The sequence below is a fragment of the Vigna angularis genome, chromosome 1 (genome assembly GCF_016808095.1).
Source record: "Vigna angularis cultivar LongXiaoDou No.4 chromosome 1, ASM1680809v1, whole genome shotgun sequence".
Classification (NCBI taxonomy): Eukaryota; Viridiplantae; Streptophyta; class Magnoliopsida; order Fabales; family Fabaceae; genus Vigna; species Vigna angularis.
In genome coordinates, this window is record NC_068970.1 from 1,617,962 (window position 1) to 1,636,409 (window position 18,448).

At 31.0% G+C, this 18,448-nt stretch overlaps 2 protein-coding genes across 2 annotated transcripts; one reads left to right on the forward strand and one right to left on the reverse strand.

The window, feature by feature from the left end:
• Window positions 1-412: 412 nt before the first annotated feature.
• On the reverse strand, window positions 413-1,793 carry LOC108345658 (F-box/kelch-repeat protein At3g23880). Its single transcript, XM_017584354.2, has one exon. The coding sequence runs from the start codon at window positions 1,707-1,709 to the stop codon at window positions 543-545; it is 1,167 nt and encodes a 388-aa protein (XP_017439843.1). The 5' UTR covers window positions 1,710-1,793; the 3' UTR covers window positions 413-542.
• A 4,290-nt stretch (window positions 1,794-6,083) lies between these two features.
• On the forward strand, window positions 6,084-7,575 carry LOC108332327 (40S ribosomal protein S15a). Its single transcript, XM_017567540.2, has 4 exons — window positions 6,084-6,218; window positions 6,331-6,472; window positions 6,564-6,724; window positions 7,061-7,575. Exons 2-4 carry the CDS (start codon window positions 6,340-6,342, stop codon window positions 7,157-7,159), a joined length of 393 nt encoding a protein of 130 aa, XP_017423029.1. The 5' UTR covers window positions 6,084-6,218; window positions 6,331-6,339; the 3' UTR covers window positions 7,160-7,575.
• Window positions 7,576-18,448: the final 10,873 nt, after the last annotated feature.

Below are 18,448 nucleotides of genomic sequence, written 5' to 3' on the forward strand. Positions count from 1 at the left end.
AATCCATAATTGATCCAAATTTACCGTTGATTGGAATGAACAAGTGTTATGTCCAATTTCATACAGTTGAAAACAATGTCAAAAACCTCTTTCCATGACGTGAATTTCATCCCACTTAGCATTACAAAATGCTAGAAAAAATTAAATTTGATTAATAATTTCTGCTCTAACAGATTATTCATCAGCAATTTGAACCGTCCATTATATCGAATTTTAACCTTCTTCACAGCACTATAACTGATAAATTTATCCGTCATTTAACCTTCTTCATTATAGACCACATGATATACTTGTTGATGCTAGAATCTGTGACAAAAAAAAAACCATCAATGATAAAAATTTGTATTCTGTTAAGTGCTGCATATCTGTTATTTTGGTATGTTTGTGTTACCAATTCCTTATATTGTTCTACTTTTTCAATAAGACAATAACACAACAAGTTCTATTTATTTTTCACGTTTTATTATACAAGAACAATTCACAAGTGGTAATACACGGATAATAGCAAGAAAAAAGTAAAAGTATCACAGCCTATTTCATTGTTAGTCTTCTTCAGCTTGATCACTATCGTAAGGGAGTGAAAGTAGAGACTCGCTATACACAATCGTTTGCAATCTTCCTCGAACATCGCAATAGGATCGATGCTCTAGCAGCTCTCCTTCGCTGTTATATTTTACCAATCCTTGAGAAAGATCTGTCCCTACAATATCACCACTTTTTGTAGAGCAAATCAGTGAGAAGTAGCTAGGAATCTCATCAACAACCACAGCAACACTCTTACTCCAAGATGACTGTATTCTGTACTCTTTCATCACCCATATTTCTGCTGGACACCCTTCATACCCCACAACGTGTACACAAAGAAAACCTCCCAGTACTCCCAAATAGCAAAAATCAAACTGGCAAGCTAAATCTTCAGGCAGAAGTATCTCTGAAAAACTCCTTTCTGTTAAATCAAAAGCAACGATAACATTCGTTGATACATCATAACGACAAGCCAACCAATGAATAGCACCGTTCAAGAGCGACCCCGTTCTGGCTTCATCACAGCAATTCATGTAACACAGATTAATGCCCTCGATTTCTTTCCACGCATTAGCTCTGACAGAGAAAAACTCCACACGGGTTGCAGGTTCTAAGTCTACATCGTAGGAGGCTTGAACCACCAAGTAGTCATCTGTTGATGGGTCATACCCAAAACCATAGAGAAACGTGCAAAACATGACATCCATATCCGATGCAATAGGTGAAGGACACACTTGTTTGTGGATACCTGTTGAGGGATTCCACAAACAGAGACTTAGGCCACACAAAAGCACAAACCCCCTACAAGAACCTATGATTAGCTCACCATAGGATTCTGGGGGCAGAAAGTTGAGGTTTAATGTAGCCGAAGCAGAATCATCGTGGAGAGGTGCATTGAAGTCTATGGATCGGACTTCAGGAACACTAGGTTCCAACAACAGAAGTCTCTCCGTGCATGCTGCAGCAAGTTCAAAATGTGAAATTGCAAAGTGGGGATCAGAGATTAAAGAAAACCATGATTTACAGACACTTTTGAAACGAACAAGAGACTTAACCGGCAACCTCAACAAAACTTTAATGATCAAATCCCTTGGCAGAAGAACAGTGGTTATGTTCCTTCTCCTTACTCCTCTTCTACCGTATCTCTTCATTTTACTTTTCTTCCATTGTTCTGCATGCAGCATATGACTCAATATATAGAGAGAAGACGGAAGAACTGGACTTAGGATAGCTCTTCCTTATCTAGTACTCTTCCCAAGCTTCTTTCTTCTTTAGTACTTTTCCTGCATGACCAGTTTGTCCTTTGAGTGCATATCCCAAAATAAATGCTTCAATGGTCAACTAAATCATGCATATTGAATGGTCAAATATTAATTTAGTTTAAATTTAATTTTTTTATAATATAGGAAATTTTCATTACTGTTATTAAGTATTTATTTTTCAATTTAAAATGTTGCTTTCTTTTAAATTTTATTTTAATACACTTTTTTTTTATTTTGCTGTGCAATAAAAAATTCATTACTTGAAGTTTAATTACCATGAAGATTACTCCTAGGTACACACACAAGTATTTGTGATACAGTGTGAATAAACCAAATTCCATTTCTAAAGTATTAACCTTTTCTAAATAATTAAAAAAATATATTTAAATAATTTTTGAGGTATTTAATATCTTGATCCTAATATTTTTTAATTAGGTAATTAACAAACTATTTTATCTTTTATTTAAAATATTTAACCACTATATTTTCATAATTATTATAATTTCTAATATTTTATAATTTTTAGTCTAAAATTCTTATTTAGTCATAATTTTTCTTTCAATTCTTCAAATTGATTTTTTTTTAACTAAGTCTCAGTATTTGTAAAAATATTCAATTACGCGATTTTGGTTAAATTGATATTAACATGTGTTAATATTTCCATTTTCTTTTAAATTTTTTAAGCGTTCTTTTGTTTTGCGTGTTTCAGTCTTTATCAACAATGTTAGTATCATGTATTAAAATTAGTATAATGTGTCTTACGTGTGTTAGTGTCAGTGTTACATAATATTTTGTATTTAATTCATCTTTTAAATTTTAAATTTAGATTTAGTTTAATTCTATTTTTTATTTTAAAAATAAAGTAACATTGTCTTTCTCCAAAATAGTAATTAAGCCTAATTATAACTTATATATATGTTAAATTAATTTTTTAAAATTTATATATAAATCATTCTATTTAAATATTTAATTATTTTTTATCTTTTAATTTAAATTTTCAAAAGACCAATTTTAAAATTATGATATTTTTAAAATATTAAAAATATAAATATAAAGTGACATTTGTAATTCTTAAATTTTCATATTTGAAATAATTTAAAAATTTGTATTTTCCTTTGTTTAAAAAACTGTATTTTTCTTTGTTTGAAAAATTATATTTAAAATCATTCAGAAAAACCGGACATAGCTGTTCCTTCTCTGGTACTCTTCCCAAGCTTCTTCCTTCTTTAGTACTTTTCCTGTAGGACCAGTCCATCCATTGAGTGCATACCCCAAAATAAATGCTTCAATGGTCAATTAAATCATGCATATTGAATGGTCAACTATTAATTTAGTTTAAATTTAATTTATTTATAATATAGGATGTTTTTTATTGTTATTAAGTATTTTTTTTTCAATTTAAAATGTTTCTTTCTTTTAAATTTTATTTTAATACACTTTTTTTATTTGTGCAATAAAAAATTTATTACTTGAAGTTTAATTACCACGAAGATTACTCCTAAGTACACAAGTATTTGTGATACCAATGATTTCATTTCTAAAGTAATAATTTTTTTCTAAATAATTTAAAAAAACAAAATATTTAAATAGTTTTTGAAGTATTTAATATCTATTGCATGATCTAAGATGATATATTTCAATAGGTTTAATATCATATTTTATCCCAATTTTTGTTCGAAAATGTCAAATTAGTTCATCTTTAAAAAGTGTATCGAGTATCTCTTCACTTAATCAAATTTGCATCAATGAAATCTCTTTCGTTAAATCCGTACAAACGACGTTAACTATTTTTTTTTCTCTTCTATTTTTCTACACAATGCAGGTTTTTGTCAGTTTTTTTTTCTCTTATACTTTTCTTCTACTTTAAATACTCTCTCTTCTACTTTTCTTCTATTTTTTTTGCATACTCTTTTTTACTTTCAATTGGCAATTATTTTGTATCAAAATATTGTTTGTCCCTTTCGTACACAAAAATTAATGTGACTTTGTTTACTTAACTTGCACATATTTATTTCTTGTAATGTCTATTGCATTGTGATAGAAATTGTTTTTATATATTTTGGTTTCAAACAGTAAAAAAATTATTTTAATTTCTATATAAAATTATTAAAAATAATAAAATTAAATTGTTATTAGTGTGAATTTTAAATTTTAATTTAATTTTATAATACATTTTCTTACTGTATTTTTTAATATCAAATTACAATTTATTATATTAGACTTAAATTATAAAAGAGTGTAAGGCTTATTGTGATCTTTTTGGAGTTTTGTTTAGAGAAATAGTTGCATAATATCTTGTTGCAAACTGACACACTATTCCACGCACCTAAAAATTTGGTATTAAAGAGAAAGAAGGAGAGAAATATATTTATAAAATAATATGTGAGTAATTTTTTCTCTCAAATCATCAAATCTTTAATGCATTCGTTTATATTTAACTAATTTGACTCAAAATTTTAAACGTGAGAATTTATTTCAAACACTTTTAAAACAATGAACTAAATTGAGATTTGTAAATGAAACTAAGAATAAAATTAACTATTAAATCATTTCAAAAAATATCAACAAGAAATAATTTAAAGGTTCTTTTAACATTCAATAATTTATAATGATACTCTAAAGGACAATTTTGTTCTTTCTAGATTGACACAGGGGCCAAATTTTAACATAATTGTTAATAATTTTGTAAGACGCCATTTTTTTTTTCTTCCATAAAGTAAATTGTTAGACGAATAACCTTATTTCAAATAGTCATTTAAAAATAAAATTACCATACTTTATTTAAATCTCCAAAAAAAAAATCATGTCTTAAATCACGGTACTTTATTAGTTTGACAAAATAAAAAATAATAATAATTTCTCTAATAGTGTCCCAAGCATGGCACAATTCTCATTTTTTTTATTAGTGTGCATATCCTACCATACTTATATTATTATCATTTGTGTTCCTAGAAAATATAAACATCTATGACATTTATAATTACAGAAACATATACAAGGGAACTAACATAAATAATAACTATTATAACCACAAATTTTATCGTATGTTCAAAAATATTTTTCAATAAAAATTATAAACTTAAATAACTCTTATACAGACACATATGTTATCATTATTGAAAAATAGTAATATTAGAACTGAATATAAAACTATTTGTAATGAAATCTATTTAATTTAATTAAACTGATTTAATTTATAAAACAATTTGTGAATATTAGAAAATATTTTAAATTGGAATGTAATGTCAACATATTAAATCGATTGTAAAGGACATTAATTTAATATGACCTATCTAGTGAATAACTTAAAACTATTTTATTTTTAGATAACCAGTTTGATATTTAAGAATATCTTATAATATTTAACCATATTTAATGTTTTTTAAATTAAATCATTATTAACCAATTCTTTTAACATATTTGTATACTTTCATAATTATTATAATTCGTAGGATGTCACAATTTTTAGTCTAAAATTATTATTTGGTTATAATTTTTGTTTCAATTCTTCGATAGTTTTTTTTCTACTAATTAAGTATTAATTTTTGTTAAAATGATTCAATTAGCTTATTTATGTTAAATATAAAAAGCTATTTATACATGTTAAAATAATATTTTAAGATTTATACATCAAATCAATTCATTTAAATATTTATTTTTTTAATTTAAATTTTAAAAAGTATCTATTTTAAAATTTCAATGTTTTTAAAATATTAAAAATATAAATATAAAGTAACACTTCGTAATTTAAAATTTTAATATTTGAAATAATTTATAAAACTATTTAAAAAACTATATATTTTTTTGTTTAAAAAAAGTTTTTTGAATATTAAAATTAAAAAATTACAAATGTTACTTTACAATTATTATTTAAATATTTAAAAAGAATTAAGTTTAAAATAGGAATTTTATAATGTAAAAAATGTAAAATAAAATTAATTTTAATATTTAAATTAAGTGATTTAGTATATATATATTCTAAAAAATCATATTATATATATATATATATATTGTAATTACTTTTAATTATTAATTTGGTTTTATTTTAAAAAGGAAAAATATTGTTGAACTAAAAAAATTGAAACTCAATTAAATTTAAAATTAAAAGACATGAACAAAATTAAATACAAAATCTCGATACTAATACTGTCAACATAATATAAAATAATTTTTTATTTTATATTTTGAAATTTACTATCTAAATGCAATATTGTCATGACACAAATTTATCGGGTGCAGGTTGGAATTATAAAAGTGCAAAAATAAATTAGCAAGGGTTGAAGCCCAAAATGGGCCCAATAAGAGGCTCTCCAGCTCCTAAACCCTAAATACAGAGTCCCAAGCCTTCTTATTTGCGCTTTTCGTGATTGTCGCTTAGTTCTGAAAGGAAGAGCACCGGCGCAGCATCCCAGAGGCTTCTCTTCTCTGTTGGTAAGATTAGTATTAATCGCTCGTTTCCAAATAGTTGGTTTCATTTGAGGGTGTGATATAGTTTTTAGCCTTAATTATAATTGATTGACTCTGATTGCAATTTGGGTGTCAGTTAGTGAGTATGGTGAGGGTTAGTGTCTTGAACGATGCTCTCAAGAGCATGTACAATGCCGAGAAAAGGGGGAAGCGTCAAGTCATGATTAGGCCATCCTCCAAAGTTATTATTAAATTCCTTCTGGTGATGCAAAAGCACGGTATCAATCTGTTATTAATGTTTTTTTTTTCTGATTAATGATTTAGTTTGTGTGTTGAATTATTGTTGCATTCGGGTGCTCGATGGTGTAGGATACATCGGAGAGTTTGAGTATGTTGATGACCACAGGGCTGGTAAAATCGTGGTTGAGTTGAACGGTAGATTGAACAAGTGTGGGGTTATTAGTCCCCGTTTTGATGTGGGTGTCAAAGACATAGAACCTTGGACTGCTAGGCTTCTCCCCTCAAGACAGGTCAGTTAAATTTATTTATTTGTATATATTTTGTGTTGTGTTCATATGCGTGTTTATGTGAACCTTAAACACAACATGATGCTTGTATAGTGCCATGGAATTAAAACTTATTTCAGTATTTTTCTTAAGTGTTGTGAAATTTTTTTGTGTTGATTGGGTTATAATTTTATAGGCTATGTGCTAAGGTTGGTTTGTTTTTTCTAGCGGGGCTGTGGCGTTAACTCTCTAACATCATATCAAAAATTGAATTATGTGTGATTTACTACTGAGTGATGTTGGATACTAATGGTTCCTCTACTTATCACTGACCTTTTTTGATTTACACTAATTATGCAGTTTGGGTATATTGTATTGACAACCTCTGCTGGCATTATGGATCATGAAGAGGCCAGGAGGAAAAATGTTGGTGGTAAGGTACTGGGTTTCTTCTACTAGGTTATTTTTCAATTGAGGATCGAAGTGATTTCAGTTTTGAGATTCACCGGTTGCAATGGAGGATATGCTAGTCACTAGTTATTATATCATCATAGCAGGAGGTGGTTTGTGATGCTTTTTATTTTGTTTGCAAAGTTGGTAACTGAAACTTTTATGCTTTCTTTATCATTATTTTTCTTCTACCAAAATGTACTTGCCAAGTTGTTTTAACTTGTGAGACCCTTGTTTAGAAACTTGAAGCCCAGCGAAGTTTGAGATTATGTGGATGAGTAATAGTTTCATATTGCCGTTGAATGGATTGAATTTTGAAACTAGTTTATTTATGCTTCCAGAAAAAAATGTCATGTCCTCAAATCACTATTAGATTATGCTGATTTTAATTTGATATTAAAACGAGCTTCTCAAGCTATTTTCAGCCTTTCCAGCTTCTCAACTATTAATATTTTACCCTTGAGGGACATATTCACAGTGGTAGACTATCAATTTAGTTCGAAGAAAAATGTTGTCCCTTTTAAGTTTATTGTTATATTATGGCCTCATCGAAGAAGTGTACACCTCTTGTAAAGGGGCGGACTAACAGCGTCCTGGGATAAACTTTTTGGTGACAATTGTGGTCATAATTTCCATAGCATCGTAATCTGCTAGTTGTAGTCTAATTTGCGTTGAATTTAGTTGCTTTCATTGATTATTTTAAGTTCTTCATAAGTTGTGACGGCCCGTGGTAACGAGTTATACTTTTAACTTGTTAAATGGTTGTGGTGGTTAGGGTGGGTCTGTCTTGGGGTGAAATTGGAAGTTCAATTAAACATAATGAACAGTGAAAAGAAGAGTGATATGAAATAAAGATAAGACAACAGCAAAGAATTGATTTTTCTTAGAAACGTTCTTTCGTAATTTTCAGGAAGAAGTAAGGGTGAATAAAGCGGTAATTGTTCGCAAACTTTATTTTTTGTTTTAGATTTCTAACAAATGGAATTATTTATAATTGAATTTGAAGTAGGGATGGCGAAATAAGTTATGTTTGGTGGGTCAGCCTGTCAGCCTGGTCATAGAAGATAGGTTGGGATAGTGTTTTACTCTGGGAGTCCAAACCAACTTGGTCCGGTAGTCTGGTTTTATTAAAAAAAAATTGTGTAGTGACATTTTATATTAACACAGTTCAGCTTTATGTTATAGAATTTGATTTCGTAGAACGTGTTTTATAATATATGTTAGTAGTTTTATTATTTATTACATTTAGCATAAGTATTCATGAATATGACACATATTTGTTAATTCTTTTACTGTGTTGTTTTTTCAAAGTGCTTACAACGCTACCAGAGTATCATATGTCGTAGTTTTGATCATATTCTTAGACCGCCGTTCAAATTGAAAATTTTGATTTGAAAAAGAAGAGGATGCTTGGTGAGAATTATAGTAGATGACAAATAAAGGTGGTTATGTTAATGTGTTTCTCTTAAATATGTTTGTAGTCAGTGCATAGTATAAGTATTTTGCAAATTCGTCTTAAAATCAATGGTTAACAATAACTCTGATGGAGGCTTTGCTAGAATAAATAATAATGCATAATTGTTTTAGTAAATGATGCCGAAAAGGGTAGTAAAATTGAGGTAAGAGACAAATAATTTGAATAAAGCTGAAGGTAAGAGACAAATAATTGAGGTAAATCTAACTTAGACGAGCAATAAGAGAGTAAAATTATAATCATAGAAAAAGTCTTATATTAAATAATTAGGAATAATATCAATATCAAAACTAATTTAATTATTGTCTACAGTGATCATTGAATAATAAAGAAGGTTTTTATATTCATGGAAGTGTGAAAGTCAAATTTAAATTTCTTTACTTAATCTAATAATTATTTATTATCAAATTTAATGATTAAACCATTTATCATCGAATTGGAAAGATAAAACATGAAGTAAATTTTAGTTATGTAAGATTTTTGTTTTCTTTTAGATTTCATGCATGTTTACCTCTTCACTATTCTTTAGACTATAGTAATGACGAGTAATTGTTTCTTGTCTTCGTTTTCGTTTGAAGTAGTTCTTGTTGTGTAATGAACCTTCTACCTCATGTACAATAGTTCTAGGTAATGATGTTATTTTTCTGTTTGTCTAGCTTGTAGGTGATTTGTTTTCAACATAAATCACGTTGGTGAGCATATTCTCTGCTGAATTCCAATTTTTTCCATATTCAAAATCTATCTTTTTTATCATTAACACATTGGAATTTGTCCAAGCTTTCTAAATATAAGTAATATGTGAACTAAGTGGATGAACGTGATCATCTTATTTAATGTAGATGAACTAAGTAGATGAATGTTATCATCTTATTTAATGTAGATGATTGTGTTTGTCTTTGTAATGCTTGCTTTCTGCATCCATCTTCAATAGCTGCAACATTTCGTATGCATAATAGTATGGTTTTGGGGTTTACACATGTTTTATTCTTTGTTCCTCTTAATATATGTTTACACATTCAAGTTAAATTTTTTAATCTGGATGACGGTCTAAATAAGGTCAAAACTATGAAATATGATATTGTGAATAGTGTTGTGTAACAGTACCCAAAATCACCAATGGAACAGTACAAAAAATTCACAATACTGATATAGCAGTAAAGTTCTCAAATAATTTTTTGCACCAGTAAAAGGAATGAATATTGGAATAAATTTTATTCTAGAAACGGAAAAGTTTAGGAATCATCCTATAGCTGCCATAGGCAATGTCCAGAGAGAGAGACGCGGTACATCAGAGAAAAGAAATTATGCAAAGAGAAGGCAAAACAGAATTTCCAACCACCCCTCTTCTTTTTCCTCTCGACCCTCAATATACGACTATGCTTTTCACAAATAGAAATCCTCCAGCCTGGAGTTTGTTATTTTGTTTCTAGAACTCTTTCTCACTCCTTGATGAGCTGTATTAACATTGGACCCTTCTGCCCTTTCATCATGTGTTACAATTCCACCCCCATTAAGACCAATCTTGTCCTCAAGGTTGAGATTCGGGAAAGCTTGCTGCAGGGTTCTTTGATCCTCCCAAGTGGCGTTATCAACATCTAATCCCTCCCATTGCACCAAATATTATGGAACTTGGTTCAGGCCTCGTAATAGGACCCTGGATTTTAAAATGGCAACAGGGTGAATAACTGGTGGCAATTCATTGGAAGTAGTAGGTAAAGACACATAAGGCTGAGAATGATCCCCTCTACAAGGTTTCAACTGGGAGCAATGGAATACTGGATGGATTTTAGTGGTTGGGGGTAGCAACAATTTGTAAGCAACCTGGCCAATTCTTTGAGTAACAGGGAAAGGACCAAAAAATCTCATACTCAGCTTCTGATTTTTCCGAAGAGCTACAGAGTGTTGTCTATAGGGCTGGAGTTTAACCAAGACCAAGTCACCAATTTGGAATTCCATGAACCTCCTTTTCTTGTCAGCCTGTTTCTTCATATATTGTTGAGCTTTGTGGAGATTAACTTTCAATTTGTTGATTGTTACATCTCGTTGCAGTAATTGTTCTTGAACTGAAAGAGAATCATGTGGATTAATGTTGTATTTCACCAAGGCAGGAGGATCTCTTCCATACACGATCTTAAAGGGGGTCATTCCACAACTATGGTGATAGGAAGTGTTATACCAATACTCAGCCCAAGGCAACAACTTTGCCCAATCTTTAGGAGATTCATAAGTGAAACACCTCAAATACATTTCCAAACATTTGTTTAAGGATTCAGATTGGCCATCGGACTGTGGATGGTATGCAGTGAACATGTTCAAAGAAGTACCACTTAATTTGAATAACTGCTGCCAAAAATGACTCAGAAAAACTTTGTCCCTATCCGAAACTATAGTCTTAGGAATGCCATGTAGTTTTACCACTGATTTAACAAAAATTTCTGCAACTGATTTACTAGAGTAATCAGCCTTTAAAGGGGAAAAATGGCCATATTTAGATAATCTGTCAACAACTACCAAGATGACCGTAAAGCCATTTGAAGAAGGGAGGCCCGTGATGAAATCCATAGCAATGTCTTCCCAAATTTGCTCTGGAATGGGGAGTGGCTGTAACAGACCAGCAGGGAGAGTGTGAGACATTTTTGCTTGTTGGCAAATCAAGCAATTTTGAACAAACTGTTGTACATCTTTATTCATACCCTTCCAATAAAATTGAGCTGCAATTCTAGCCAAAGTTCTTGTAAAACCAGCATGCCCTCCCATCAATGAGCTATGAAACTCATGTAAAATCTGTTGGATCAAAGCATGAGATTGAGGAATAACTAAATGACCCTTCCAGCAGAGTAAATTATCATGCACTGAATAATGGGGTGATGAGGCTGATTTAGCAAACACAAGTCTAGAACACCCTTAAGATGAGGATCCTGAGAAACAGCTTCCCGTAATGCATGCAGAATTTGGAAATTAGGTTGTGACCACGCCATGAAACAGGATCGAGAAAGAGAATTTGCAGCAATATTATCTTTCCCCGGCTTATATTCAATGGTAAAATCATATCCCAGCAATTTGTGCAGCCATTTTTGTTGTTCTGGGGTCTGAATAGCTTGCTCCGTTAAGCTTTTTAAGCTTTTTTGATCTGTTCGAATCACAAATTTATGGCCCAGGAGGTAATGATGGAACTTGGCAATGGCTTCTGTGATAGCAAAAAATTCTCTAGTGTATGTGGATTGTTTTTGCATGGCAGCCGAAAGCTTCTTAGAGAAAAATGCAATCGGATGATGCTCTTGGCTGAGAACTGCACCGATTCCCACTCCTGAGGCATCTATTTCTAAGACAAAAGGTTTCGAAAAATCGGGCATAGCCAAAATAGGGGCTTGGGTGATTGCCAATTTTAATTGCTCAAAAGCTGCATAAGCCGACGGTGTCCACTGAAAATTGTCTTTTTTTAATAAATCGGTGAGAGGGGCGGCCACCACTGCGTAATTTTTTATGAAGCGTCTATAATAGCCTGTAAGGCCAAGAAAGCCGCGCAACTGCTTCAAGGTGTTAGGACATGGTCAATCCATCACAACTTGCATCTTGCTTGTATCCATTGCCACTCCTAAGCCGGAAACAGTGTGGCCTAAATAGTCCACTTGTTGAAGACCAAAGGAGCATTTAGATAGTTTGGCAAAGAGTTGATGTTGCTCAAGTTTCTGCAAAACAACTTCAAGATGCAGTAAATGAGCAGACGAAGAAGAGCTATATACTAGAATATCATAAAAAAACATAAGAACAAATTTCCTCAACAAGCCTTGGAAAACATCATTCATCAAGCTCTGAAATGTGGCAGGGGCATTGGTGAGACCAAATGGCATTACAACCCATTCATAATGACCTTGGTGGGTTCTAAAAGCTGTTTTGAATCTGTCCTCTTCCTTTACCAAAATCTGGTGGTAGCCCGAACGCAAGTCCAATTTAGAGAAAAATTGCGCTCCATGTAACTCATCGATGAGTTCATCTACGGTTGGGATAGGAAAACTATCCTTAACAGTGATAACATTCAATGCCCTATAATCAGTACAAAAGCGCCAAGTTCCATCTTTCTTCTTAACCAGAATAATTGGCGATGAAAAATGACTAGTGCTAGGTACAATAAGTCCTTCCTTCAACATCTCTTGGACCATTATTTCAATCTGGTGTTTCTGGCTATGGGGATACCTGTATGGTCTCACTTTCACTGGTTCCAATCCTTGTAACAAGGGAATAGAATGGTTCTTTGACCTACTACGAGGCAGCCCCGAAGGAACAGAAAAAACCACCTTATATTTATTCAATAACAACACCAATTCAGGGTCGACATCGTGGTGTAATTGCAGCTGTTGCTCTGAAAAACCGTCTAATTGTTCGAATTGTAATGTAAAAAGCTCAGCTATGGCATGTGTATGAGTCATACGTTTGAGATGATGAAACTGAGCTTGTACCGGTAAAGTGTTTTGCTCCCCATGCAATGTGACAAAATGATTGCCCAAATAAAATTTTAGTGTAAGAGTGCTGTAATCTGAAATATGAGGTCCAAGAGTGGCTAACCAGGCAGCTCCCAAAACTAAATCAGCCCCAGTAACAGGTAGTAAATATACTGGCAATGTCAAAAAGTGACCCTGAATTCGGACTTCCAAGTCTTTAACCAATCTTTCAGCAACTAAAGTATTGCCATTGCCAACTAGAACTTTAAAATTTGAGATTGGCTCAATGGGCAACTTTAAACAATGAGCGATTCTGGGCTGCAGAAAACTATCACTCGAGCCACTGTCAAGTAAAACTTGAACTGTAATGCCATTAATTAAACCTTGGAATTTCATTGTACCCAGTCCAGAAGCTCCTTTTAAAGCATTATAAGATATGTGGTGTTCTTGTAACAAGTTTAATTCACCTTGTTGCTCCGTATCCGGTGGTTCGGGTGGTAAGTCTGCAGCATCCGCGTCTTGGCATTGTAGAAACAGGTATTGCTTGTTGGGACAGCGATGGGTAGGAGAAAATTTCTCCTCACATGTATAACAGAGCCCTTTTTCCCTTCTCAGTTGCATCTCAACTGGGGTGATTCGCTTGATATGGGTATTTCGGATGGTGGTGGAAGCTATAATCGGAGTTGGAAGCAAGGGTGGTAGATTTGTGGATTTAATGGTTTGGTGTATAGGCTGGCTAGTGTTTGCGGTTAGTGTTTTGGCTGCTGTATAAGGTTGATATGGTTTGGGTTTGGTCATGTATTTTTCTTCATATAATTTAGCTAAGGAAACTGAGCGAATCAATGTTGAAGGGGATTGAGCAATTACATCCCTTCGAATATCCGGTTTTAACCCTCCAATAAAACAATCTAACAAGGCTTCAGTGGTGACACCTTGGACACGGTTAGCCAGGGCAGTGAATTTGACATAATATTCCTGCACAAAATCTGTTTGGGTCAACTTAAATAAATTGGATCTAGAACACTCATAGGGAGAAGGACCAAATTCCAATTCTAGCGCACGAGTAAAAGCAACCCAGGAGTGGAAGGTATCTTGACGGTTCATCATTTGAAACCATGGGACTACATCCTTGTCCAGATGTATGGCAGCAATTGTTAAACGATGATCATCAGGAGTATTGTAATATGAAAAGAATTGCTCTGCCTTGAATATCCATTGCAAGACATCGGAGCCATCAAAGCGTGGAAAATTCAACTTGACATTACGCACCTGAAACGGTGGAGCAGGGTTTGCTGTTTTCTGCTGCAGCAAGGCATCAACAGCTGACTCTAAGGTTTCAAATCTTGTGGCGTTTTCACGGTCTCTGATCTCCAGTACGTCGATGATGCGTTTGACATCAGTCGTGAGGTCTTTGAGGCGAGTATTCTCCGCCATGGACAATGAAAGCACCAATTGTAACAGTACCCAAAATCACCAATGGAACAGTACAAAAAATTCACAGTATTGATATAGCAGTAAAGTTCTCAAATAATTTTTGCACCAGTAAAAGGAATGAATATTGGAATAAATTTTATTCTAGAAACGGAAAAGTTTAGGATCATCCTATAGCTGCCATAGGCAATGTCCAGAGAGAGAGATGTGGTACATCAGAAAAAAGAAATTATGCAGAGAGAAGGCAAAACAGAATTTCCAACCACCCCTCTTCTTTTTCCCTCTCGACCCCCAATATACGACTATGCTTTTCACCAATAGAAATCCTCCAGCCTGGAGTTTGTTATTTTGTTTCTAGAACTCTTTCTCACTCTTTGATAAGCTGTATTAACATTGGACCCTTCTGCCCTTTCATCATGTGTTACATGTTGTGGACACTTTGAAGAAACAACATAGTAGACAATATACATGAATAATTCTGTTAAATGTAAAAATAATAAAATTAACAACATATATGAAGATAATATAATATGGAACATGAAATCTAATTTGTGAGGTCTCATAATATCAAGTTGAGCTTTGTTAAAATGAAGTGAAGGCTTTCGGGTTGAAAATGTTGTTTTAACTCTTTTTTTTACTGGACTAGCATGTTGACTCGCCAGACTTGTCTTTTTTTTGTCATCTTTATATATTTTTAAAATATGATTAATAGCATTTTTAATAATAATTCAATGTTTCATTTTTAATATTTTAACTTTGTGTTGGATGATTGTACATGTAAATACTAGTTTATCATGTTTTAAATGATGTTAACGTTGATATAACATAAATAGTTACATTGAATGAAAAATAAAAATAAAAACATTGAATTATTGAGAATAAAATTATTATTCAGCCAAAAAATGTTATAGTAAAGTTAATCTAATCTAATATTTTTAATGATATTACGGTCATAACACAAGAGGTAGCACCGACTTATTGATGCTTATATAAGTGTAGTTGTACTACATCTGACGCAAGTCATCCAAATTGATAACTTACGGTGATAGGATATTCTAATTTGCTAACGTCTATCAGATATTTGGTTGTTAGATCGAGAATATATTTTAATGTAAAATTCATATTTAAAATTAATTTAAACATGTTGTCCTGGTGTTACAACTTATGGATTCCAACACAAAGTTAATCTGAGTTGGTCGAACCTGTGACGAGAAACATGTCAGAAAGAAAGTGAAATAAAAGTGTATTGTGGCAATAAGAGAGTGTAGCATGTTGTAGTTGGATGTGTTGAATTATTGGGCGGAATGAATGGATCTAATACACTTTTAAAGTTGTGTTGGTGATGTTGTGAACAAGTGCATAAGATGTAGGGATATTAAACTGCTGTCTTCTTATCTTAAAATCGAAAATATTCGAAAACGTCACATGAAAATTTCACTGCCTGTCTGTTTGAAAATCCAAAGGATTTCAACCCACAGCTCATATCTGCACCCAATACGCTGGAAAGGAACATTTGGCCTCTACTATGTTTCAACCAATACATCTAACCAACTAATTTACCATCTTAATTCACTTTTATATTTTTGGAATGAAGTTAAATTTTTAAAATATTAAGGTAAATATTGAGACTATGAAATTAAAAAATAAACAATATCTTTTAAAATGATTTCGACTGAGTTAGATCTGTTTTGTCTGAAGTAGTGTGATCTAGATCATTTAAAATGATTTCAAATAAATTAGATTTATCTTGTCTGAAGTCGTATGATCTGAATAGATTTGTTTTTTTATAAATAAAATCATTACAAATAGCACTAGTTAAAAGTGATTTTTTTTTCTATTATAGTTGAAATTGTATAAGGTAGTAAAAATTTAATTTTTTTAAGGAAAGTCGTTACACATAACACATCTTCACTTATTTTTATGTTATTGTATATGTGACGACTTCAATTAAAAACTTTTTTTTAAATAAAGTGATTTTTAAATTTTTATTTTACTATATTTCAAGTATATTTATTATTTTTTATTAGTTAATTAATTTAATGTTTAAAATTAATTTAATTAATTGAATATATAACAAAGATAATAAAGTAAGAAAAAGTTGAAGTGATTTATATTAATAAGAACTTCAGAAAAATTTAAATTAATTAAAATAAAATTACTAAAACGAAATATTAAGACTTTCGATAATGTATTTTTATTTTAGTTATTTAATTTTAATTACTTCTAATTTTTCTCACATTTTTACTAATATAAATTCTTTTTCTTATTTTATTATTAAATTAATTTTAAACAACGAATTAATTATAAAAAATAAATATCATTGAAACATAATAGAATAAAAATTAAAAAGAAAACCATTTTCCTTAATGACATAAAAGAAATGTTATAATTGAGGTAATCAAGTATGACAATTTCACTTTAAAAGAAAAATGAAGCTGTGTTAACGGATTCGACTTTAGCTGTAAAAAGAAAATTTGATTTTAACTCAAGTCTACTTCGGTTGGCTTGATCTTAAAAATATAAAGTTGGTTTAGGTTTATACGACTTCAAATAGGATAAATTAATTTAAGTAGAATAGTGTTGAAGGGTATGAATTGATTATTTAGTCTGAATTATCTAAACTTAATTTTAGTTTGAGTTGACTTGAATGATATGAGTTGATTATTTAGTAAAAATTATTTAAATTTAATTTTGATTTACGATGACTTTTAATAAATTTATCTTAATTTTTTATTGGAATCGATTGACATTTTATATATAAATTCAAGTCAACTTTAAATTAATAATATATTATATTTAAGAGTTAATTGAATTTTATTTTCTTAAATCTCATTTAATTTAATAAATTGTAAAATGGAAACTAATTTAAAAATGAGTTGAGACTAATATGCTCATGATATTTAGACATTCATTTCTCATTCTCCTTTTTTTTATTTTTCTTCCTCCACTGTATTTTTTATTAATATCACCATTGCCTGCATTGTGTTATAATTAACATCACCACCTCAACCCCTTTGTCACCCCCTAAGTAACCCCTTCGCTTCTTTTTAATGTTTTTCTATTAATGTATTTTTTTTAGTCTGAGATTATCTTTATTTTTTTGCTGAATTCTTTTAGGATTGCTAATTTGTTTCACAATAGTTATCTCTCTAAGTTCTTTTTTTTATATTTTTGTTGAGTTTAAGGTTCTTTGTTCTTCGTTTAACTTTGGCATGTCTTGTTATCTCTATAGATGCCGGAATTTTGTTCTGTATTTGTTGTTTTGGTGTGTGTTTTAGAATTTTATGTTTAAATATTGATTGCATGTTAGAATTTTTGTTTAAGCTAAGTCGTTATTGCTTGATTAGCATATGTATTTTTGTTAAATGTAAGGTTACAAGTAATAGAATTGGTTTCTAATATATTTGTATGACTCATATGACCGTACAACACCCCGTAATCAGACCAATCGGACGATTATGATGAGCAAAACGAATTCAAACACGAACGACCAGGATTAGAACATCCGGTTTACGTCAATAATTAGTTTTTTTTCACAAAAATTAAGGTAAATGGTAATTAGAGGTATTGAACTGAGATTGAGTCATGATTAAGATTTCACTAATCTGAAACCCATACTGAAAACTATAAATACAAGTCAAAGATAAGGGGCAGGTATTCGCATTCATTGAAATTTATTACTATTATATTGCACTCCGGTACATATAGTCAACTAATTTAAGCATCCGAGAACCTTTGACAGGTATACCTCCGGACAATGGGACGAAAAAGAAGACTAGAAGAATAGTTACCAAATGACATCATAAGAGAAACTGTAAACATGTTAGTGACTCGATCTCACACCCAAAACCATATTGGTGTTAAGAAAATAAAAAGTCTCAGTCAATAATTTTTAAAAGTTTTGCTTTGGAGAACAAATTTAAAGATTTAAATATTCTTGTTGATGAATTTAAA

Bases quoted from the DNA above. Each gene is read 5' to 3' on its own strand.
- LOC108345658 (XM_017584354.2), bottom strand. From the start codon at position 1,709: ATGCTGCATGCAGAACAATGGAAGAAAAGTAAAATGAAGAGATACGGT.
- LOC108332327 (XM_017567540.2), top strand. From the start codon at position 6,340: ATGGTGAGGGTTAGTGTCTTGAACGATGCTCTCAAGAGCATGTACAAT. The intron at 6,473-6,563 runs GTATCAATCTGT...TCGATGGTGTAG, and splicing joins TCTGGTGATGCAAAAGCACG to GATACATCGGAGAGTTTGAG. The intron at 6,725-7,060 runs GTCAGTTAAATT...CTAATTATGCAG, and splicing joins GGCTTCTCCCCTCAAGACAG to TTTGGGTATATTGTATTGAC.